Source organism: Diabrotica virgifera, chromosome 5, assembly GCF_917563875.1.
Source record: "Diabrotica virgifera virgifera chromosome 5, PGI_DIABVI_V3a".
Lineage (NCBI taxonomy): Eukaryota > Metazoa > Arthropoda > Insecta > Coleoptera > Chrysomelidae > Diabrotica > Diabrotica virgifera.
In genome coordinates, this window is record NC_065447.1 from 243,243,516 (window position 1) to 243,268,883 (window position 25,368).

Genomic DNA, 25,368 nt, shown 5'->3' on the forward strand with positions numbered 1-25,368 from the left:
TGCCAAGAGAGCATCCAGCTCCAAAATACCTGGGTCCAGAGCCGGCCGTGGGAGCGCCAAAAAGCACCGTCCGCGAACGTAAAAAAGCTTTAATCCGAAGCCAGCTCACACTGGGAGGATATATTCGGTCAAACACATGGCAAGATGTACATCTGACGGACATGTGCTAGTACGGCTGAATTACTGATGAAAACAAGCAGGAATCAGCTCAGAGTCATACCAGGTTTTCTCACTGGGCATGCGCCAGTTAAGGGTCACCTGATACAATGGGGATGTTTCATGGATACTTGAGCTGCATACTCTGTAACAGAGAACCTGAAATAGCCAACCATATCTTGCATGATTGTAAGGCATTGGATCGAAGGCGACAAACACTTTTCCGCCGAATTCCGAATACAATGACGTAGCAATACTAGCTATAAATGAAGATCACATACAAGCCACACAAGACCTACAACACCATCTGGACATACTCAGTGAATGGTACACAAAATGGCGAACAAAAGTAAACAAAAAAAAATCATCTCAAATAACGTTTACCAACCGCCACAACACATGCCCACCTGTAAGAATGGAAAATGAACGAATACCAACAGTAACAGACGCTAAATACCTTGGCCTCCATCTTGACCAACGTCTTACTTGGAAGAAACATATCCAGACCAAAAGAAGACAACTAGACTTGAAATTCCGGCAAATGTATTGGCTCCTTGGACGCAGATCAAAACTCAACATCCAAAACAAAATTCTTCTGTACAAAGCAATACTCAAACCTATTTGGTACTACGGACTACACCTCTGGGGCTGTGCAAAGTCAACATCACTGAATATCATCCAAATATTTCAGTCTAAAGTTCTAAGATCAATAGTGGACGCACCATGATACTTAACTAATCAAACACTTCACGAAGACTTGAATATACAAATTGAAGAGTCTCAGATGCAGAATCCACCAAAAATGGTAAATAGTAATTTAAATCTGAGACTATTCGTTTTGAAAGTTCTTTCTGGTACATCCTTAATCTGCGACTTTTTCAATTAATAAGACCGCAGACGACGAATATAGAAAACGAAAAGGAAACGATCACATTCCGCTTTCATTCGTCTAGGAAAAAAGGACAGAAGAGGAACTTTCAGTACTCAAATCCGAGTAAAGATAGAAAAATAATAAATGATGGTTTTGCTTGTTTTCGATTCAGAGGGATGCACACCCGCTGGACAGGCTGTTTCTACCATTGCAGGCGTCAGGTAAATTGATGGTCCAGCTATTTTTCGATTCAGAGGAGTGCACGCTAACGAAAGCTGCTGATGACGCCTGCAATGGTAAAAACAGCCTGTCCAGCGGGTGTGCATCCCTCTGAATCAAAAACAAGCAAAACCATCATTTATTACTTAAATATACCTTTCATCAGAGAAGAAATCCATCGAGCCACGGAGTCACAAAATGACCGTACCACAAGGGCGGATCCAGGGAGGGGGCCATGGGGGCCATGGCCCCCTCCGAGAATTTAAAAAAATATAAATTTAAATATTTGCAGTTGAAATGTTTTTAATTTCAAACAAATAATATATTATATGTACAGTCACAATCACTGAATAGTTTACACTTTATTTTTATATTGTAATACTGTAAAATCGCAGTGTCGTACGGATTTACTAAATGTCAAATTGCTTGTCAAAAATCTTAGTGCGTATTGAAAAATAAAATAAGAAGTTATTAAAAGCGTCTAAAATGCCGTTTATATCACGCGTAAAACCAAAAGTAATTGCCAAACTCAATAATTTTAACTCAATTTTATTAAAAAAAAATGCCTCTCTATACTTTCCGTTTTGTTAAATTTTGTAAAATAGATTTATTTTATTTTGATTTTTTAATTTTAATCAACCTATTCTGGGTCCGCCACTGGTAACGTCACTTTGACGTAAAAGGTGCGTTTAAACGAGGTAAAAATTAAAAAAATTGGCCACTGGATATTCTTCTTCTTCTTCTTTTGCCCTTTAATTCGTCCAATTCTGAACATAGGCTTCCCCCAGTTTCCTCCATTTCTTTGTCCATTTGATCTTCTCCGTATCTTTTTAATGTCGTCTCCCCATCTCATCTGGGGTCGTCCTCTTGCTCTCTTTCCTGTCCATGGTCTCCATTGTTGTATCGTGCTATTCCACCTATTGTCCGTTTGTCTAGCGTTATGACCTGCGAAGCTCCATTTTAGCCTGGTTATATGTTGACGTGCGTCTTTGACTTTTGTTCTATTTCTGAACACTGAATTAACACAGAAATAGAACACTGGATATTAAAGGGTGTAAACTATTCAGTGATTGTGACTGTACAAAACAGGGGATAAATATGATTTCTGGACTAGAATTGAACAAAGACAGTAACAGAAGCTTCAAGAATGACATAGGATGTTTTTTAAATCAAAATGTTATAATTTTACAAAGTGCCAATTGTTAGAACGACCTTGACAGCCATCAAAATCGTATCAATTTCCATATTCTATACACACAAAGAATAAAAAAGTCATTAGCACTTAGAACAAAGGAGTTGGTTAGTATTTTCGCACAGTCAAAAGGAATTGTTTTACAAGTATTGTGTTTTATTTTTCTAATGAAAAATATGGTCACAATAAAAGGATGACAGCCCAAAGCCTTGTCACGAAACCTTTAACATCTTTCGCCAAACTCATGAGCAAAGACGAAGCCATACGAACCCATGAAAAAACATCATACCACAAGGAGTGCGTTCAGGTTGAGCTGGATTTTCTACAAAGTTATCGCAACCCTCAAAAGTCAGTCATTAACCAGATAGACTCTCAGAGGTCTAAACAGATACACAAAAAAATAAAGAAAGACTACGACCAATAGTAGGGTCCTAAATATTCCTCTAAGAGACCACCGTGACGATGGCCTTCTGCTTTTGGACGAAGATGCTGGACCTAGCAATGAGCGGAATTATTGTTAATGTTTAAAATCGCATTAGGAGGTAAGACTCTTAAATAACACCTATCCACAGCATCTTCCTGAGCAACATACATTAGTAGCACCAGTCAAAAGCAATTAATAACATGTTGTGAAGAAATAATTGAACAAATAATGAATCAGGTTCAAAGTGCAAATTATTATATTAAAGAACTGTCTGTTATATTTGACGAAACGACCGACGTATCCCACGTGGAACAGCTTTCTCTAAATTTGAGATACATACACAATAACAACATTCGTGAAGACTTTGTCAAGTTCATTGATGCTTATGAGAACCTAAAAACAATTAGTGAAAATCAAGAAAGAGGAAAAGAACAATGCCTGACAGGAGAAGCATTGGAAAAATAGTATTAAACTTGTTGAAAAAAACTGTACTTGGATCCGAAAAAATGTGTAGGAATCGGTACTACGGCAGGAATGGTGAATTGAATTTTAAGGCACTTCTCATACACGGTAAAAGTGTGTGAAAAGTGCCTTAAAATTCACCATTGTAACCCTAATTTTTAAAAATTACCCCCCGTGCCTCCGGTACCTCTCCCCAAAAAAAGTTCATGGCCCCTCCCGAAAATCTGTCCTGGATCCGCCCTTGCCGTACCATTCACCATGACAATGAGTTAGTAAGGGAATTATTCCATAATGGCCCTGCCACTAGGAGACTAGATAGAACCTGGCCTCAGGACCTATTTTAAAACTTAAACATAAATAGAATAAGATGAGACATCATTGTAAGTCTCTTCTTCATGCCCAAAAACATGGAACACATTTACTTAATACTCTTTTAATGATGTAGATTGTAAATAAACATAATTACATTAAAAAAAAAGAAAAGAAACAGAAAAATAGATAATTTTTGATAATATTTCCCGTCAGATGCCCTTCGTTGCTACGCAAAAATACATTCAGTAACATTAATGACAATGAATGTTTTACAACTTGTCACAGACAACACCAAGAAACAGGTTTAATAAATATTCAGGCTAATATATCAATATAATATTAGTTAAAATGATTTAAAAAGATAGTTTTATTCATGAAATAATCTTACCGAATTACTCTCGAGCTCTTAAAAATTATCGATTTGTTTTGGCCTCGTGACACTTTGACATAATTTAAATTAAACCTGGCAAAGTGTCACTCGGGATACAAATCGATAATTTTTGAAATCTCCTGTAATTACTACTGAAAATTACACTCCAAAACGGTCATTTACTGGGCTATAAAGAAAAGCCCCTACCTACACATCAAATTAAAAATAGACTCACGGAACAAGTTTGTTTAATTAAATGAGTTATTTGCATACTAAAGTAGTTTTAGTCTGGGCAGATTATCAGAGAATAGGCCATTTTTGGGAAAAGTTATTTACCATCAATTTTATTGCTGGAATCGAATCTTATGATTGTATATGTTACAGTTCAAGTTGATTCTCAGTTAGAGTTGACTCCACCTAGTTGGAGTCAACTCCAACTGAAACGAGCAGTAAAAGTTGATTTTAAAAATTTAAATCAACTTTTACTAGTTGGAGTTGACTCTTCCTGGATCGATTCAGTAAATGTTGATAAAGGCTCCCCCAAACCAACGCGGAAAATTCGCATTACCTGCGGAATTCCGTACCGCATACGATTCGCATTGAATTGTTTCCACTGTGGTAAGTATACAAGTTCAGACAAGTACGATTTTCGTCGTTCGGGCATGCGTTTTGTCTACGTATTTATTCGTCCGGAATCTTAGTTCGCACTCGACAGCGTTTTTATCAGTTTCGCAGTGGTTTCGCATGTGAAAAAATTGAAAATGGAGAGAATTATTGAGTTGGTTCGAAAGTATCCTATTCTCTATGACCTTTCTCATGAAGATTATAAAAATGTAAGGAAAAAGGACAAGATTTGGACTAGAATAGGAGAAGAAATAGGCGAAAATGGTGAGTAGTTTTACGATTTGTATTGGTTTATTTTTCTACATCTAAGACTAAAGAAAAGCAGAGGCCTAAACAATACTATATTTACTGCAAGAAGAGTCCATTATTTTCATCGTGAACAATTTATTCATAGTCCTGAATTAAAATACGTGGTAAATTTTTCTCGAACAGAAAATGCCAGTCTTGCAGCTCTCCTTGGGTCATTGTCCAAATTTTGAAATGCTCCAAGTTCAGGCTCTGGTAGATCTAAAAGTTCTATGAATCTATCATCACATTTTTTTGTCCTTAGAAAATTATGCAAAATACATGCAGTTTTCACAATGAGAATACTAGTATCAATTTTTGTTTCCATTGGTCTGTAGAATATACGCCATCTTTGTGCCAATATTCCGAAAGCGTTTTCTACTACTCTTCTCGCTTTACAGAGCCTCACATTATAATTTTCCTTGAAAATATCTGTTCTGCTTTGACTGTATGGAAAGGGCCTCAACAAGTATGGTTTTAGTGCAAAGGCTTCGTCTCCAATTAAGACATGGGGGGAAAGTTCATTCTGGCCTGGGAGATTTTTCGGCTCAGGTACACCCATCTGATTTGTTTCAAATCTTCTTCCCATGTTGGAAGCTTCGAATATTCCACCGTCGCTGTTTTTACCAAAACCGCCAATATCAACTGAAATGAATCTATAATCTGGGCCAACAATAGCCATTAATACTGTAGAAAACTTATTCAAATAACACCAATAATTAGATCCTGTTTTGTCTGGACACTTGATAGTAACATGCTTGCCATCGATGCTACCAATACAATTTGGGAATCGCCAGGTATTTCTAAAACCTTCTTCAGATTTTTTCCATATTTCTGTAGTTGGTTCGGGCAAGTAAATATGTTGCAAATTTCTACATAAAGCTTCACAAACTTCTACAACTATGGCACTTACAGTCGAAAACCCGACTCTAAAACTATGGCCTATTGTATAAAATGTATCTCCGGTAGCCAGATACCTAAAAAAGAGTATTTTGTTTCAGGGGATGAGATTAAAAAAAATGGAGGAATCTGCGCGATACGTACGCTAAGTACATAAGAACTAATAAAACTAGAACTGGACAAGCGGCAAGCGATAAAAAAAAATGGATATGGGCAGATCATATGGAATCGTTCAAACCGTTCCTAAATTTTGCTAAGACTGCATCCAATGTCACAGATGTTGATACACAAGAATCTGAAGCATTCCCAAATATAGAATCACCCGAAAATATATTAACGGATGAAAATTCCGCAGTACAGAAACCAACGTGTAGTAAAAATCTACTAACAACTCAGACAGATGATTCCCAGAATAAGATTCAACCCTCCTCATCGAAACCTACTCGAAATGAAGCTCCTAGGGTTACTCTTTCAAATGAAACTCCTTCTACAGGCAGAACAAACAGAAAACGCAATTCTGAGCCATCCACATCTGTGAAAGATATGATCAGTTATTTTGAGAGCAAAAAGAGAGTAGTGCATGATGCTACCGATCAACTGTTTTTGGCTCATGCTTCTACGGTAAAATCTTTCTCTCCTAGAAGGCAAATTGAAACAAAAATGAAGATTGCGCAAGTTATCATGGAGCAGGAGTTGCTTCAATTGGAGGAAAGTTCTTTGAATAGCCATCAATCTAGAGCTGAAAGTACAGACACCTATCAAAACCCCTCTTCCGTCGGAAGTATTTCGGTTGTATCCCTACCTTCACCAAATGACACTGCACTACCTAAACAATCGAATACTTCTGGGTTCTATGAAGTGAATTGTGAAAATAATTATATTACACTACACAACTTGGCGCAGAGTTGCAACCAAGCAGCTTCTCATAATCCATCAGTTTCCAACTATGTCAATTCCTTTGACCCTTACAATACATAAAGTATATTTTAGAGTTATTTTGATCCTTATTCTCTTTTACTGTAGTAAATTAATGATATAAATAATGCCTGCAGTTTTTTTTTCATTTTCTTACCTTAATGTTATGGCCAACCGTTCTTCGGGAGACATAGCTTCTCGGTAATTCGTGTCTGATTTTCTAATATCATTTTCTACAAGGTGCAACAGTTCATCGAAACAATCTATTGTCATTCTAAAATAAATGTAGCATCTTTTATCGTCTTTTCGTAATTGAGGCATCAGCGTGTGATATTCCCCACATTTCAGTCTTTCTAGATTGATATCATGAACCCATTTTCTTCTTTTCCTAAGATTAAATTCATAATATAGTCCATATTGTTGTTTTAGGATAACTATAGATAATAATTTTACCTTGAATTGTCGTCCTCCATTGCTAACATTACAAGAGCTTCTTCTTCATCTGATGATGTATACATTTTTGTGAAGAATTGAGATCACTGAGTAGTATTCTTTGTTTTTCGTTGTCACCAACTCTTCTCAATACTAGACACATACGAGTATGACGCGAATATATTCGCTTCAATATGAAGTTCTTTACGAATTCCGTCAGGAATTCGACTGCGAACTTTCCGTCACGAATCCGCTGCGAATAATTCGCGTTGGTTTGGGGGAGCCTTTATTATACGAGAATCTCAAGTGCATTTTTGATGAGTGTGCGTTTCTTTGTTTTGACCGTTTCAACTACTTATTAGTATAGTCTGTAATGTCGCCCCCGTTAGGTAAATTATTCTGATTCGATTTTTTGCACAAACTTACTCAAAGAAATACATCCGTATAACAATCCTTATAACAAATACACAGGGTGTCACGCGGTACCGCGGTCGAAAAATTGTTTAACCAATTTCAGTAAAGTCAGTCAGTAAAGTGACTCTTTATCGAACGAGTCTGATATTACGAGCAGAGGAACAGACGCGTTCGATAAAGAGTATTGAGGTGGTGCGTACAAAATTGTATCGTCAATCATAAAAAACAATTTTAGACGAAATAAAAAATTCGAATGACAGTAATGACAGTAATGACAGATGACTTTTGCATGATGGCCGGTTTTGATGTTTAATCAATAGTTATCAATATTGTATACCTACCTAATTACTAAATCTGTAAAGTTTTGATTTATTTTGTATGAATATAATTGCGAAACACTACAGAATTTTACTTTTTGACATACATTTTATTAATAATAAGATAAATTTTGTACAATATCTTTAATAATTAAAGTAAATAAATTTTAATTTCACTCAAATAAATAATCGATTGCTGCCATTGACCACTTACATTCAATCTCGGTTAATTTGATTAATTATCGCGGCAGGTAAAGTAACATTCTTCTTAATACAACAAAGTGTTACTTTACTGCCGAAAATGAGGGCAAATGCGTACAATAATGAATGATTTTAGTGACGTTTGGCGATAAACAATGATTTTAAACAAATTCGCAAAAATAAATTTTTTCACTTCGTACAATTTTTTTTTAGATCCTTTGGGTCTTTTTTTTTGTCTAAAATTGACTGTTGTCGAGTTATTAGCGACTTAAAATTTGAAAAACGCCAAAATAACCATTTTCAAGGTTTAATAACTCGGTTAAAGATAATTATTGCGCTAAAGATTATTACTGTGTGTTCGAGCCCTGCTAAAGACAAACCATTTTCATTTCCAATAATGACACGAGTCGTCTCACCGTGCCTCGGAGAGCACGTTAAGCCGTCGGTCCCCCTGGGCTAGTCTATGTACATCGACACTAGTTACTTGAAACAGTGTTAAAGATGTAATTGGCGCCGGAACTGCCCGAAAGGCAAAAATGCCATACGATATTATATATTATGAAAGTCAGAAACTAAAAAAAATCAAAGATTAAAGCTACCTCTATAAGATCCTGAAGAAATTTTTGTCATTATTTCATTAATAAGATATTATTTTTAATTATCAACAATGAGCGCTAACCGTGTATTGAGGCGGCCGTCAATGTGAGTGCGAGTGAGATTCACCATTGGACGGCTGGAATGGTGCATCTCTTTAGCAATCACCATTGACGGCCGCCTAATACGCACTTAGCGCTCATTGTTAATAATTAAAGATAAAGCCTAGTAATAAAATAGTGACAAACATTTCTGCTGGATCTTGTAGAGGGGGCTATAAACTTTGATTTGGTCACTTTCTAACTTTTATAATAATGGATTTTAACCGAGTTATTAAGCCTTGAAAATGGCTATTTTCGCATTTTTCAAATTTTAAATCGCATATAACTCGACAACAATCAATTTTAGAGAAAAATCACAAAAAACCTTTTTTCTACGAGCGTGCAAAAATGTCTACTTTCGCGAACGCGTTTTAGTTTAGAAAGCTTTACTTTTCCGCACGCGTGTTACTTTTCCGCACGCGTTTTACTTTTCTGTACGCGTGTTAATTTAGATATGGTAATATGGCCTTAAAGTAATTATAATACATACAATAAACTAATATTTAGATATTATTTACTAATTTATTTCAAATATATCTTATTGTGTTCATGTTTTAATAAAATTAACGCGGGAATTCGATGAAATAAAATAATTTTGACATAATATTCGAAAGTCAAATCAGTAGACAATAACATTGGTTTTGAATCATCGTCATGGAAACCAAGATCGTCGTCATGCTAACCAATTATGCTGAAAGTTTGGTTTTGACAACCTTGTCAAAGAATTAATTTGTGTATGTATTTTCATATTAATTAAATTAATTGATTAAGATTTGGTCATTTTTTGAAGACTCTTAAAAAAAATGTTGTTCCTAACGCTTGCAGAAAGTCTCTTTTCCGTACTCAACTGCTTGCGGAAAAGTATGACTTTCTGCACTTGTTAGGAAAATAACTATTTTTGCTCAGAATAACCCAAATGATCTAAAAAAAATTGTTCGAAGTGAAAAAATTATTTTTGTGAATTTGTCTAAAAAAAATTGTTTAAACAATTTATCGATCAAGGTACTGCCTGGCACCCAGTAGATTTGTTATAAGGACCTCTTTTTGAGTAAGTTTGTGCAAAAAATTCGAATCCAAGTAATTTACCTAACGGGGGCTACGATACATCCTAGACTAATTTGAACATATTCAGTAATATTTAATTTCTAGAATCGGCTGTTTGTGTGAATCAGAATCAACTTTTACTAACTGGCATTGGGAAGAGTATACTTTTCCTAGTTGGAGTCTACTTTTACTAGTAAATGTTGAATATAAATCTTCATTTTATATTTATAATCAACTTTTACTGAAACCAGCCGTTAGAGTTGACTCCAACTAGTTGGAGTCAACTCCAACTGGATAATCAACTTGAACTGTAACATATATATTACTAATATAGGTATGCAAAGTCCGCAGATAGTGTGCTACTTTTTTATAAACAAAATGGCGCCCGAAAATAGTGTTTTTTTCTTTCAATTTTTGCTCTATAACTCCAAAGATTTTAACTTTACACCAAAAACATCCAAATAAAAATTCACCGTAATTAAATTCTGCATAGAGACGTGTTTTTCCCGATTTACTTCGACGAAAATTGTCCCCGGAAAATGCGGGTTTTTCAACAAAATCTTTAATTTTCAACTAAAATTTTAGATAAGTAACTGTTTATCAATAATTATATAACTTGGTAATATAAAAGCTCTTTTCATATAGATTATAATTCCAGAAGCCGATGACTAATGCCATCCCCTCTTTGTGAACACATACACAGAAGCCGATGAAAATTGAATGATCAATTTAGTAACAATTTAATAATAATTTTTAACTGAGTTATTAAGCCTTGAAAATGGTCATTTTCGCATTTTTCAAATTTTAAATCGCGTATAACTCGAGAACAATAAATTTTACAGAAAAATCACAAAAGACCTCTTTTGCTCCGAATGACCTAAATTAATGATGTAAAAAAAAATGTCCGAAGTGAATTTTTTTTGTGAATTTGTTTAAAAAAAATGTTTAAACAATTTTTCGATTACGGTACCACCTGACACCCAGTGGATTCGTTATAAGGACCTCTTTTTGAGTAAGTTTGTGCAAAAAAATCGAACTGGAATAATTTACCTGACGGGGGCGACGATACTTCCTGGACTATAAATATCACGATTTGAACATAATATACAGTAACATTTAATTTCTAGAATCGGTTGTTAGTGTGAATCAACTTTTACTAAATGGCATTGGGAAGAGTATACTTTAACTAGTTGGAGTCTACTTTTACTAGTAAATGTTGAGTAAAATTCTTCATTTTATATTTATAATCAACTTTTACTGAAACCAGCCGTTTGAGTGGACTCGAACTAGGAAAAGTCAACTCCAACTGGATAATCAACTTGAACTGTAACATATACAAAAAAAGATCTTATGGGAATATTGTTCCGGACCAACCCAAGCGTTTCCCTAATTATTGTTATCTTTCATATCCGCCCATTTTTAATTTTGTAACTTTTTGACTCAAATTGTTAAGTGTTTCATTTATTTAATATCAATAATAAAGGATTCGATACGATAAATGTAAATAACCTGTTCTATGTACGTTGCCTATAAATAACAAATTCTGCCAACAATATGAGTCTACAAAAAATCTACTTATTACTAAACAATCTCAAGATCGTTTATTGTTATTGTCTAACGATACAGACTATCACGATAAAAACAATTGAACCGTTCTTATCAGGGTATAGTACAGAAGGTGACGTCGTTACTATTGGTCCAATTCATCCTTAAGTATGTAATCGAATTATTCACAGTTATTTATTTAAGATTAATTCCTAAGTGGAATATAAGATGAATTTAAAGAAAACTAAATGCATGATCATGCATGGAAAATCTTTGACCAGTATGTATTGCCTGTACTCACGTATGGACATTAACACTCACAAAAAAGGTAGTGAACAAGATTCGCATAACTCAGAGGGATATGGAACGCCAGATGTTGGGTGTCTCCCTGAGGGATCGAATCCCAAACGAAGAAATACGTCGTAGAAGATAAACAACAAGTGGAATTGGGCAGGACACTCTGAAGCGTATTGTCGGCAACTGGATGCAAGCCGCATAAAACAGAGAAAGATAGAAAGAGCTGAGGGAGACCTATGTCCAACAGTGGACGAGTACGGGTTGATGATGATGATGAAATACATGATCATAACTAAATCAACACACGCAAACATCCAATTAACTATTGAAGATACTGTAATTGAGAGTGTGGATAACTACAAATACTTAGGAACATGGATAACATCAAATGTAGACCAAACCAAAAAAATTAAGACACATATTGAAATAGCACGTGCATCATTCATTAAACTTAAAAAGTTTCTTTGTTGTCGAGATATAAGGTTAGAACTACTCCTAAGGATGCTTCGATGTTACGTGTTCTCTACTCTTCTTTATGGCTTGGAAGCGTGGACATTGAAACAAGTCCATTTGAATAAGTTGGCCGCCTTTGAATTTTGGTGTTATAGAAGAATCCTACAAATATCATGGATTCAAAGAATGTCGAACGTGGAAGTAACTAGAAGGATAGGAAATCAACCGGAAATAATACTATACTAACTATCAAAAGACGAAAACTTGAGTACACGAGGACATGTGATGAGAGGGCAAAAATACCCATTATTACAACTTAGTATGCAAGGCAAAAACTGAGGAAAACGAAACGTGGAAAGACGAAGAACATCCTGGCTTAAGAACTTACGGGAATGGTTCGAATGCAGTAGTGCAGAGCTATTCAGAGCGGCAGTCAACGGGGTCCTCATTGCCATGATTTCGAACCTTCGATAGAACTTAAATAAGAAGAACAAGAAGAATTCCTAAGTGGACTACCAGATTCCAGTAGAAGAAGACAACCAAAGGAAAACATCATAGGCGTAGGCGTTTTTATAATATTTTATTTTTCATTTGCGATGTGTTCACACGGTATATTCAAATTTTTGCACGATACCAAACAATATTTATATATTTTCTATAAACTTTAATAAACCGACACCGAAGGTCACAATTTATCACAAAGTCGGAATAGAAATCATACTTTGTAACGTAAATAATCGAAAGTATCGATAATATTGTAGGCCGTATTTTGAATACTAGGAGGCGAGTTTACTAAAAAACCAGAAACTAAAAAACCATATATGTATTGTTATGATCTGCTTGTTATTAATTTTATATTAATTATTATTTATTTGATTAATTATTTAATTGTCGCAAATCATACATAAAAAATGAATAAAAAATCTCAGGGTGCCTTTTTATACTATTAAAAAAAATCCAAATTATCTCACGTTATACTTATCTTCTCTCGTGGGTTCAGTATCTCTTAGTTGATCCTAATCGGGATAAAATAGGGAAAAGAAATAAAGCAAAATATTAAAATAAAAATACAGAATTGTCTTTTATTTATCAAAATCAATACTCTAAAATCTATCGAATCTAAAAACCTGTGGACACAGATGTCCGAATGAAATTTTTACCACTTAAATTTATTATAGTTAAAAAAAAACAATTTATCGGTTTGTTCCCGATGACTTTGGTAAAACAAACTAAACAAAACAAATTTATGTATTCGCAAGATTAGCTATACTTCCTATTTACTTTTAGAAATATTGGAATTTTAATTCATATGCTTTTTACTCAAAATTTTAGTTTCCGAACATAAAAATATCTTTGACATAAGTTGACTGACCTTTTGCTTCAATCACTCTGATGTCTTCTCGTGACCCAAAAACAGCTCTCCCTCGTTGACTATGTCAAAGGCTACTCATCAAAGCCCTCTCCGTTCTCCAGCTTCAAAACTATCAGCATACCAGCACCAATTCTCCAACAAGCCGGGCCTCTTTTGACACGTACTCGATTCAAACAAAACTCCAAAAATTATCTGCTCTCCTTCTCACAATAATACAGAATCAAAGAGGTATTTCGTCTCAATTTGATCTGTCTCTCGTTCCACTTTTCAACACTATTCTCCACTATCAAACAGCCACTGGTACTTGCTAACTATATATCCACGAAAACGTCGAACTGCTCTTCAGCGATGCCAAAAACATAATGACTTCTTTTTCAAACTCTCTCAATCATTCAAACCACTTTTCCCCTTCCAACTTGCCAAGAATCAGAAACAATCTTTTCCATTCGACAAGCAAACAGTCATTTTCAAAATTATTCCGACCATCCTAATTACTTTCGGAGAACCCTACAATATTTACTCGGGTTGAAACAAATATTAAAATTCCAAACTTTCTTTTAAACCGCCTTTTTTAGAAAGTGATAATTACATCTACCTGTGGATTCTATAGTTCTCGTAATAAACAATCTATTTCCATTTTAAATCTAAATACATCGTCCTTTTCACTTTAATTATTCACAAAAGTCTTTAATGGTTCATCGGAAAGCTCATTAAAAAAAGAAATCCACTGACATCCAAACTAAATTCTAATAAATATTTACAGCTCAATATACAGGGTGTATTAAATTTATGTGCCCTCGTTATTTAAAAAAATTTTAATTTAATTTTCATTTTGCCTTTGATTGATAAATTGAAAACACAATAGTATATATGATCATTTTCCATTATCTCAAGTATTCTTTCTCTGGATACAAGAGTATTAGCATGTATACTACTTCTCTAAATTTTGGTGTTTTTTTTTTTGGCCAGTGTTCCCAACCCTAGAGAATGGGATTATTGTACCAGAGCCACAAAATTCAATAATGGATGGAAATATACCTTAGAATTACATACATAGTCCAATTTCAATTCTGTAAAGTAGATTAGACAGGCGCAGTGTCATTTTATACAAAAATCATAGTTATTCTTGTATGCATCATAATTAGTATGGTTATTATAGCGACCGTAAATTGTTAATTAACCATTTAATTGTTGCTAAACTGTTCATTCAATTTCCATTGGCTTCTGGAAACATAACCTATACCAGGGGTCACCAATTAGCGGACCGCGGTCCGCGGTCCGCATCCGGATCGTATGCTAGTTTTTTGCGGACCGTGATTAAATTCAGAATATAGTGTTTTTCAATTTTGAAAATGTTTGGCCATGAAATTGTGTACTATGTTTGGCAACTTATATGAGCGAAGCCGCTTTTTCAAGAATAAACTTTATTAAAAATCGGTGCCGATCTCAGCTAACAGATAAATCTCAACTCCCTAATGAAAATCAGTTGCACTGTTGAACTAAACTCATTCCAGACTTGAGGAAGGTTGTACATTTTTTTACACAGGAAACAACTTTTTTAAATAAATTTAAAAATCATCTTTTTGCCCCGAAAATGTATTTATTGATTATTTGGGTGATTTTAAACAAAAAAGGCCTCTTGTCATTTTTATAAAAAGTTGATAGTTTTCGAGTTATAAGCTATTTAAAATGTGAAAAATGCGAAAATCGCATAGGTACGCATTTTCGAGGCTTGAAAACGCATGTGTAAATTATTAGTGCTCCGGTTGACAAGTGCCTTAAAGTTAAACTTATACATTAAATTTCAAGATTCACGGCTTATTTCAATACAGACTGTTGTTTTTTAATTGTTAATTGTCGGGCGTCGCACTTTATGATGCGTCTCTGTCGCATGTATACATATGTACTTATGCGAAAAATTCCCAACAAATATTTGACATTTATTAAAATTTTATGATATATTATTAACATAGTTTTTTTTAATAATTTATTTATTTATTCAATTAATTATTGCCAATGTGCTAATTAAATACGCCAATCATGTAGTGCGATACGCACCACATAGTGCGACGCGCCACCGCGGTCGAGAACGCGCATTATTAACAATTAAACAACGGTCTAAATTGAAATACACCCCGATTACTCAGCATAATCTTGAAATTGAATGTTTAAGCTTCAATTTAGGCACTTGACAGCCTCAAAAATAATAATTTACACATGAGTTTTCAAGCTTCGAAAATGCTTATTTTCGCATTTTACAGATTTTAAGTAAATCGCTTAAACTCAAAATCTATTTACTTTTGAGAAAATATCTCTTTTGTTTAAGATGGCCCAAAGATGCTAAAAACATAGGTATTTTCGGGGGCAAAAATCGTGATATTTTGAATTTGTTAAAAAATAATGTTAATAAACAATTTCTGCCTAAAAATTTCGCCCGGCACCCTTTTGATTTGTTATTATGATGGGATGATATTTTTTAACAAGAAACCGCAAAGAAACCGGATCAGCACAACCGGACACAGGTAGCATTAAGTCCGGACCCCGAAAGTGACATAGGTCTTCGAAACGGACCCTCAGGGAATATAATTGGTGACCCCTGATCTATACCAAAAGGGCTTTCATGTTACCAAGTTAATTATTGATAAATAACTACACACCTAAAATTTTAGTTGAAAATTAAAGATTTTGTTGGAAAAACCGGCATTTTCCGAGGAAAATTTTCGTCGAAGCAAATCGGGAAAAACATGTCTCTATGCAGAATTTAAATACCGTAAGTTTTTATTTGGGTGCTTTTGCTGTAAAGTTAAAATCTTTGGAATTATAGAGCAATAATTGAAAAAAAAACACGATTTTGTTTATAAAAAAAGTAGCACACTATCTGCGGACTTTGCATACCTATATTATTAATATATAGAATCATAAGATTCGATTCCAGCAATAAAATTGCTGGTAAATAACTTTTCCTTGTATTTTGCTAATTAGCCCAGAGTAGAAAGGAACGTACAGGTAACGATGATATTATGTAAGTAACTACTATGGTTAGAGTACAGAGTTGCCAGATGCGATTTTCTAAATCCCCCACTTTTAAACTGAAATTCCCCCAAATTGAAGCTCAAATACCCCAAATTTAAATTTTTGCCGCCACGACTGGTTTCTGACTTATGCGCATGCGCAGTTCGTAGAATTCAAAATTCAAATGTCAATATGATGTCAATTGTCAATGTCATTTCAGGCCTCAGTTGTTATTTTGATTTTGATATATTTTTATAATTTGATTAATAATAATAATATTGTTAACATTATATTATTGATATCAAACTAGCTGATTACCATAATCAGCTACTGAATAAAGATACCTTTCTGCACTGGTTTGAAGAGTAGTTATTAAAGTACCAAGTTAAGCTCTATAATTTTATATTATATGGACAATGCTTTACACCATAGCAGCTTGCTATATTACATTATAAAGCTCAAAAACAGGAATTGAATGGTTAATTACAAAAATTTTATTTTACAAGAAGTTGTTTAACAATAATTGAAAGCATGATATTATAAATAGTTATAAATAGCTATGAATGTTATTTATAGTATCATGATTACTTGTACCCAGACTTTGATCGAAATGAAATTTGTTTTTGTGAATCCCAAAGATCCGCGGATTTTTGAATTTTTGTAGTCAAATGTATAGAGAACAGTAAACCAAAATTATACTATTTGTCAACAGAGGGCGCTAAAATAATTCATAGGTTCCATAATCTTCGATTATATGAGAGTACAATAATATGCAGTTCTGTTCTAATGTTCTATGTACATTCACAAATTTAATTGACCATGACCCCCTAAAATCCCCCACAATTTTTTTTACCCCCAAAAAATCCCCCAGCCAGTTCAGCTTAAAAAAAATCCCCCAGACGCTGTCAAATTACCCCAAAAATGGGGGGAAATACCCCAATCTGGCAACTCTGTTAGAGTAATTTCCGCTAAATTCTTAATCTCTACTGACGCAAAACAATTATAACCGATTTCCGTTGTCACTGCACTTCATTACACGCAATTTTATGCCCCTTATAAAAAAATTACTTGAATTCACTCTTTAATGCTTAAAATTTTGCTTCCTATTATATTTAATAAAAAAGTCAATATTCCCAAGTGAAAGAATGGCTCCAGGCTGCAAGAAATCGAACAATATTATCGTCTTTAGAAGGTTAAAATTTCCTTGAAATACTTTTTCTAATATTTAACGAGACAGTGGAAGCTTTCGAGTACAATAATTGTGTTCATTACAGTCTTGAATGTCTTTCTTGGCATAGTTACCCTTGAGGAAACTATAAATAATTTTAAAATGTCTCCAGTAATAATAAATATATAGAATATAAAACTAAACTCATATGTGAATTCTTGTTTTGTTTTAGTATGATACAATTGATCCAAATAATGGCATAACCCAGACATCCAAAGTGAAAGTTGTCCTCCAACACCAAATTGTTCTATATGGTCCACATAATGTTCAGAAAAAAGTCACAACATTTTGAGCGTCGGATTTGGGGGGAGAGGGGGGAGAAATCGGTAAATTCGTAGTTTTTTACGTTGTTCGTCAATATTTCTAAAACTATGCGGTTTAGCATGAACAACCTTATATACAAAAATGTTCTACATTAAATTTGTTTTAAAAAATGCCCTATGCATAATCCTTATAAAATGAACGGTTCCAAAGTTATAGAGGTAGTATAGTATAATTGGTCCAAAAAAGGCCTAGCCCAGACATCCAAAGTAAAAGTTTTCAAAAATGAATGACCATTTTCAATTTTGTTGCAATACGAAACTACAACCGCATCATCATTCCAGTTCAATCAGATAGTGTAGCAAGCACCTCTACCGGTTGCGAAACTTATTAGTCTCTCATCAGGAGGCACCTATGATGCTCTCTCTGACCCAACTAGGACAAACCCCGGCGTGCAGTCACGGATTGCAACGAACGAAATGGCAGGGATGCCCTAGCGGCAACTGCTAGCAAAAACTAAGTTTTCAATCTAATAGCGTAGAAAACAACATCCAAAAATGTCATTCTACATCCTACCAGACTGAAATCAACGGGAACCTTCTCTGGTAACACCTCCGAGGCTTCTGCTATGGCTTGCAAATTGTAGATTTGAAAAATCTACTAATTTACCGACTCCTCCCCCATCTCCCCCCCCCCCCAAATCGGACGCTCAAAATGGTGTAACTTTTTACTGAACAATATGTGGACCATATAGAACAATTTGGTGTTGAAGGAAAAAAATTTTACTTTGGATGTCTGGGTTAGGCCTTTTTTTGGACCAATTATACTATACTACCTCCGTAACTTTGGAACCGTTCATTTTATAAGGTTTATGCATAGGTCCTTTTTTATTTCAAATTTAATGTAGAATATTTTTGTATAGAAGGTTGTTTATGCTAAACCGCATAGTATAAGAAATATTGGCAAAAAACGTAAAAAACTACGAATTTACCGATCTCCGATTTTGTTGAAATCAACAGAAGGTATTAGTGTTAGTAGTGTTCATATAAATAATAAATCTGTATCTTCTGCTTTTCATAAAATTGTCTGTGTTTAACCCCGTCCAGGCGCGAATATTTTTCGGCCACGGCATTTGTCGTCTACCAGGGTCCCTTTTCCTTCGATTTTACCCTTCATAATCAGCTGCTGCAACAACAACGTACTTATCATTTCTAAGTATGTTCTCCTTCTTCTTGCTATCTTTCTCCTTTTATTGAAGGTCAAAAGTTCTCTAGTCCTTCCCCATTCTGTGTAACACCATTTCGTTCGTAATTTGATCGGTCCATGGTATTTTCAAAATTCTCCTAAAAAGCCACATCTCAAAAGTTTCCAGATTTTTCATTAAGTCAACATTAACAATCCAATGTTTTGCTGAAGATGGGGAAGGAATGCGAAGTCATAAAAACCATACAAACGAAAAAAGTGGAATATCTAGGCCACATAATGAGAGGGGAAAAGTACTGCCCGCTAAAGCCCATAATCCAAAGAAAAATCTTGGGAAAGAGAAACTTGGGACGTAGGAGGATTTCCTGATTGCGAATTTTAAGGGAGTGGTACGGGTGCAGCTCAATACAATTGTTTAGAGCTGCAGCCGACAAAGTTAAGATTGCTGTGATGGTAGCCAACCTCCGATAGAATATGGTACTGCAAGAAGAAGAAGAACAATCCAATAAAGAAGAATAGAGTGGACATAACATTTTTATTATTATCCCGGTTTTTCATGGCGTTCTCCGCCTTCCGGTTTCCAGCTTCGTCGGTTGTTGCATTCGCCAGGGTGAAGGTTCCTATCCGACATTGCCTCCTGAATGCCGCCTAGTCAGGATTGTTTCGGCCTTCCACTCTTCCTTCTTTCCCTTGGCGTCCATTTTAAAAAATGTTTTGGCAGCCTGTCATCGTCCATTTTTTCTACATGACCATACAAGATCAGTTGTCTCCTTTAAATTTAGTCTATGATGGTTGACTTGACATAACATTTTACCATCCGATATCAGATTTGCAGATTGAATCTTTGGTTACCTACTCAGAAATTTCATCATCTTCAAAAAGGCTGATCTTGATTACTCTATTCTTGATCGAATTTCTAAATTTCATTTTTTATCTGGATCCTGGTTATGGCTTAATGTAATGGACCATATTAATAATTTTGTAATTTTACTGGGCATAAATTGTTCGCATGTACACCCAAGTAAGACAATTTATTATTACTATTATTTATTATTAACAGTCAAATGTACCTATTTGTCCATTTGTTTTAAAATGATACTTACAGTATTTTTGTCAAAAAAATTTCTTGGGCAGAAAAATACTACCAAAAACATTAGCATGTGCGTAGCGTGCATACTGGGTATAATCCTCCGGCCCGGGAGACATTTTGAAAATTTCATTTTGGCTCGCGCTTAAAAGTAGTAGTGTTCGCGCAGTACAAATCGAGCATACCCAGAGTAAGTTCGGGATTAGTTTTCAATGCGCAGGCGTCAACGTAAACTTATCCAGGGCCTAGATTCCGTGCACTGTAGATATCTACAGTCGCTTTCTGTCGATGGCAATTGTCATAAAAATATTTGAATTTTTAGTTTTAATTCAAATATTTTCTTGTTTTACTAAGTGTCACTTCAGCATCAATTAGAGTATAACCTAGCAAAACTAGAAAATAATTCAATTAAAGCTAAAAATTCAAATATTTTCATGACACGTGACATCGATAGAAGGCGACTGTAGATATCTACAGTGCACGGAATCCAGGCCCTGGACATGCTCAGGATTTTTCGCTCCGCGAACAATTTTCGGATTCGCAATGTAATGACGGGTTGCATACATTAAGGTTAGAGAAGGAAGCCTTTTGTTGTCTCTTTCTTATTTCGAAATAAATGTCAAAAAAAATGCAAATGCAACAAATTTGTATGTCAACAAAGAGAAAGAGAAAAGAGAATAAAGGCAACAGGCAAAGGATTAACTTTCTATTCAATAATTCAATTAATGCCTTTCTTAGAAGGTAGAAATTTGATTAGAGTCTTTCTTTATTATTTCCACAATATAATGTGGTTATTTCCACTCTGAAATCCAGCTTACATTTTTGGAGAGAGTAAAAGCTTGTTGATATTTAGATATAAAAATTACCTTTAACTTCCTGGGGGTTGAACATTATCTGAAGAAAGGAATAATTTAGTAAAACAATCATTTCCAATTTTGATATCTATGTATTGAATTTAATGGGTTGTGGTTTATTACACCACAAAAATAATGAAATATAACAAGACACAAGAAATAGTTTCAGAATAAGTTTGATGTATTGTTTATGTTTTATTATATTCAATAAGAGACTACCTACTTAATTTAACTCATAAATTAAACTGAAAAATAAACCACAAGAATATATAGGTACTTATAAGCTCATTTAGATAGAAGAAATTAAGTAAAAACAGAGTACAATTTATTGTAATACATACTACCGTAATAGATAATTATCGAATATCGAATGAAAATAATACTAGAAAAGGTACCTACTTTAAAAAAGCTTTAATATAAAAAATATTAAAATTTGTTTGAAGAATATTTAAATGATACAACACTTTACATAATTTCAAAACTTTAAAAACCAGAATCTACATCTACAAGCTGTTTAACAAAACAATAGAGAGTTATTGCCAACGTCTTTTAAGTCGACCTGTAATAAAAGATCCTTTATTTTGACATATAAGCATGCGCAGTATTGCGTCTTTTATTTTTGTCTTTTAATAAAATACAGGCCGCCTGTATTTAAGGAAAATTAGAGGACACCTTTATTTTAATAAAAGTTCCTTTATTTTGACATAACGTGTCAAAAATGTGAAGAAAGGTGTAACTTCACTTGTATTTTGAATTTATCTTGTCGCTTCTTTGGATTGATAATTTATGTATTGTGGGATTGATATTTGATTAAACTTTCATCATTAAAGTTGTATGTTGGGTTTTATTTATTAAAAACAACTCTAAGTAATATTCTGAGATATAGATTATTGATGTTTTGACCCAAACGAATATAGAAAAGAACATTTTATTGAAGCTTGAGTTATTACAAGAAGTTGTAAAAAGGAATATTACGTAAATAATTTTAAATTGTTACTAATTACAATGATAAGACTTAAAATATCAGTAACTCATTTATTAAACTCAATATATTTTACATTTTTCTATAGAAATAAATATTTATTGAAGATATAAGATCAATACATTTTAATGAAAGTTAGGATTTGTTAAAATTCTAGATTCAAAATAGAGTTCTATTCAAGAGATATATAACAACAGGTTAACAAAATAAAACAAAGGTTCAAGTATTTATTTTTGAAAATTTAATCTTTTATAGATTAGAATCTATAAAGTTTTTAATCAAAAGTATTAATACACTTTCATTTTCATGTCATCTTCTTCTTTTGGTTCTTATCCGTTTCGAATGTTGGAAATCATATAGCAATCGTAACCTTGCTAGCTGCGATTCGAAACAGTTCCATTGATATTCTCCCTCTACCAGGTCTTCGCTTACCTTTGACTGTACCTTGCAATATGTACTGCAGCAGGGAGTAACGGTGCTGATTTATCATATATGTCCCAGATACTGCAGTTTTATGCGTTTAATGGTAAACACAATCTCCAATTCCTTCTTCATTCCTCCTTGTTCGTGATCCATTTCATGCCATCAGTATTTGTTTATTTAAACATTGCCAAAAAAATTAATAAAAACCAGCATAAAGCTTAATTCTTCTATTATCTTTTTGTATATCGGGAAGTTTATCTGACAGATTAGAGGTCTTTTCATTTTCAGATAACTAATTATTGGGAAGTTTATATAACAGTATCCTTAGTATCTGTCTTTTCAGCTCCGGATAACTAGTTAACGGGAAGTTTTTCTCTGTCAGATATCTATTAGTATCTAATCTGTCAGATAAACTTCCTGATAACTAGTTATCCAGAGGTGAAAAGAAAGAAAGAGAGGGCCATAATGGATAAAAGATCAAACGCCAATAGCATGTATGTATATATTTATAAATTTATTATTTAAAACCTGCTAATGATCATAAAATACTTAAAATCAGTCACCAATATAATATTTATATTTATTTATAAATTTATTAAGAAACTGCAGTCCAATAAAAATAAAATTAGTTTAAGCGCTAGCTTTAAATGTCGAACAATAATTTTAAACAAACACACACACAATTTAGTCGCATTAGATTAGCTCCTGGTTGAAAATGTACTGCCACAGCTTCTATACCAATATCAACAGCACACTCATTTGCCAGTATTTCAACGTTTTCTCCATTATGTACTACTGCAATATGTAAAACTGAACAAGCTGATATTATTCTTTGAATAAAAGGTAACTTGCATCTCATTACATATGGTAAAATGGGAAATCTCTTCACAATACCAAATGTTCTTTCAATAACAATTCTTGAAGGGATTTGTGATGGATTATAAAAACACAACTTCTGTCTGAAAATTCTGGAATGGTGTCATTCGGTAGTTGTAGTTGAGGAATGGATATCCACTATTCCCTAATAATATATTCTCCAGAAATTCCCCATTACATATACCCATAATGCAAAAGTATTTAAAAACTCCTAAAATAGTATTTCCAATTTATTGCACTTCCATATTATTGAACGATGAGTATTATGGGATATATTATGTTGTTCTCTAAACATCTTTAAATGACAAAATAATTAAATTTAACGTTTTACTCTTCAATTATCTTATTTTAATTTATATCGACAAATGGAATTTTATAGGTTATTTTTATATTTTCAAAAATATTTCATGTCATTTGTCAAAATAAAAGATTCTTTAACTGCGTTTGCAATACCACTCTTTTAGACCCGTCCTGTATTTGTCCTTTATTAAAGTATCCTGTAATAAAGGATCCTTTATTTCCCGGTGGCAATAACTCTCTAATATTTTAGGTTAAGAATTGGAAGGAGTAAGAACAGAATGTCAAGAAATTCTTCCCAAATATTTTGTGCGCCTGTGCGAACTTAAAATCCGAAACAAAATCCTCGAACGTCGAGCGCGTATCCCGGACACGTTCAGGATCTTTTTTCTGTACTGCGCGAACACCGAATTAAAAATGCGCAGGCGTTCTCCCTCTGGGTATACCCAGGACGTACTGCGCGATCAAAGCTAGTTTGCCCACCCCTGCTGTAGGTACTAAATGTACATAGCTTGTTTGTAAGGATGAAATTTATGATGTTTCAAAACCCAACGAACAGTAGTGCGCGAAACACCAGACTCTTCGGCCAATTTTCTTGTACTTGTAGGATTTTCTTGTAGGATTTAAATTAATAGAGAGTTAGAACTCTAGGAGAATACGGTAACGTTATTCTACTGTATACTTTATACGTTATTATAACGTTACCGTATTCTCCTAGAGTTACTTGATAACTCTCTAATATGACCTAAAATTGCTACTTCTGTCACATCTACAGTCGGAAAAATGAAAGAATAGGGCTTTTCATTCACAGTCATTTGTTTCGAGCTTCTGTCATGTGTCACATAATATTAATATATCTACGTCATACGTTATTGGCATATAACAATAATACAAGGCAAAGACGTATGGCGTAGATATATTAAAATTATGTGACACATGACAGAAGCTCGAAACAAATGACAATCGATGAAAAGCCCTATAGGGCTTTTCACTCACAGTCATTTGTTTTGAGCTTCTGTCATGTGTCACATAATATTAATATATCTACGTCATACGTTATTGGTATTGCCAATGATACAAACCAAAGACGTATGACGTAGATATATTAATATATTGTGACACATGACAGAAGCTCGAAACAAATGACAATCGATGAAAAGCCCTATACCCATGAACGATCACATCAATCACATATTTTGTATTTGCTGTTTTTTTTTCATAAATAACAAACGAGAGAGATAGATTATTAATAATCTGAATAATATGACATGTGATTGACGTGATCGTTCATGGGTATTCTTTCATTTTTCCTACTGTATTTATTATTTAGTGGGGATGTCGTACTGTCAGATATTAAAAAATATCTGACAAACTCTCCAATTGTAGACCGGTTGAAACATGAGATCGTGTCGACTCATAATATTTTTATTTAGATCTGTTTAATAGTATATTATTCAAAGAGCATGTAATGATGGCTATTACTCACGATGATGAAGTTTGCGACACGAGCCATAGGCGAGTGTCGTAATTCATTAGAGTGACTAATAGCCATTACATGCGAGTAGAATACTATACTTTTTCTACGACCTTTTTTATTTTAATTAGTAAAAAATGTAATTATCAACTACTCAAGATTTAAATTATA

The 25,368-nt window shown here is 33.9% G+C and overlaps 2 protein-coding genes across 3 annotated transcripts in view; both read right to left on the reverse strand.

Moving 5' to 3' along the window:
• LOC114325112 (high affinity copper uptake protein 1) overlaps nucleotides 1-25,368 on the reverse strand; it is a 193,902-nt gene that overhangs the window by 157,411 nt on the left and 11,123 nt on the right. The gene's annotated exons all lie outside the window — the stretch shown is intronic.
• On the reverse strand, nucleotides 5,019-5,912 carry LOC126885600 (uncharacterized; the record flags this gene model as incomplete). The annotated part of the gene is made up of 1 exon (XM_050652201.1): nucleotides 5,019-5,912. A coding segment is annotated over one exon (894 nt), but the record flags the coding sequence as incomplete, so codon positions are not given.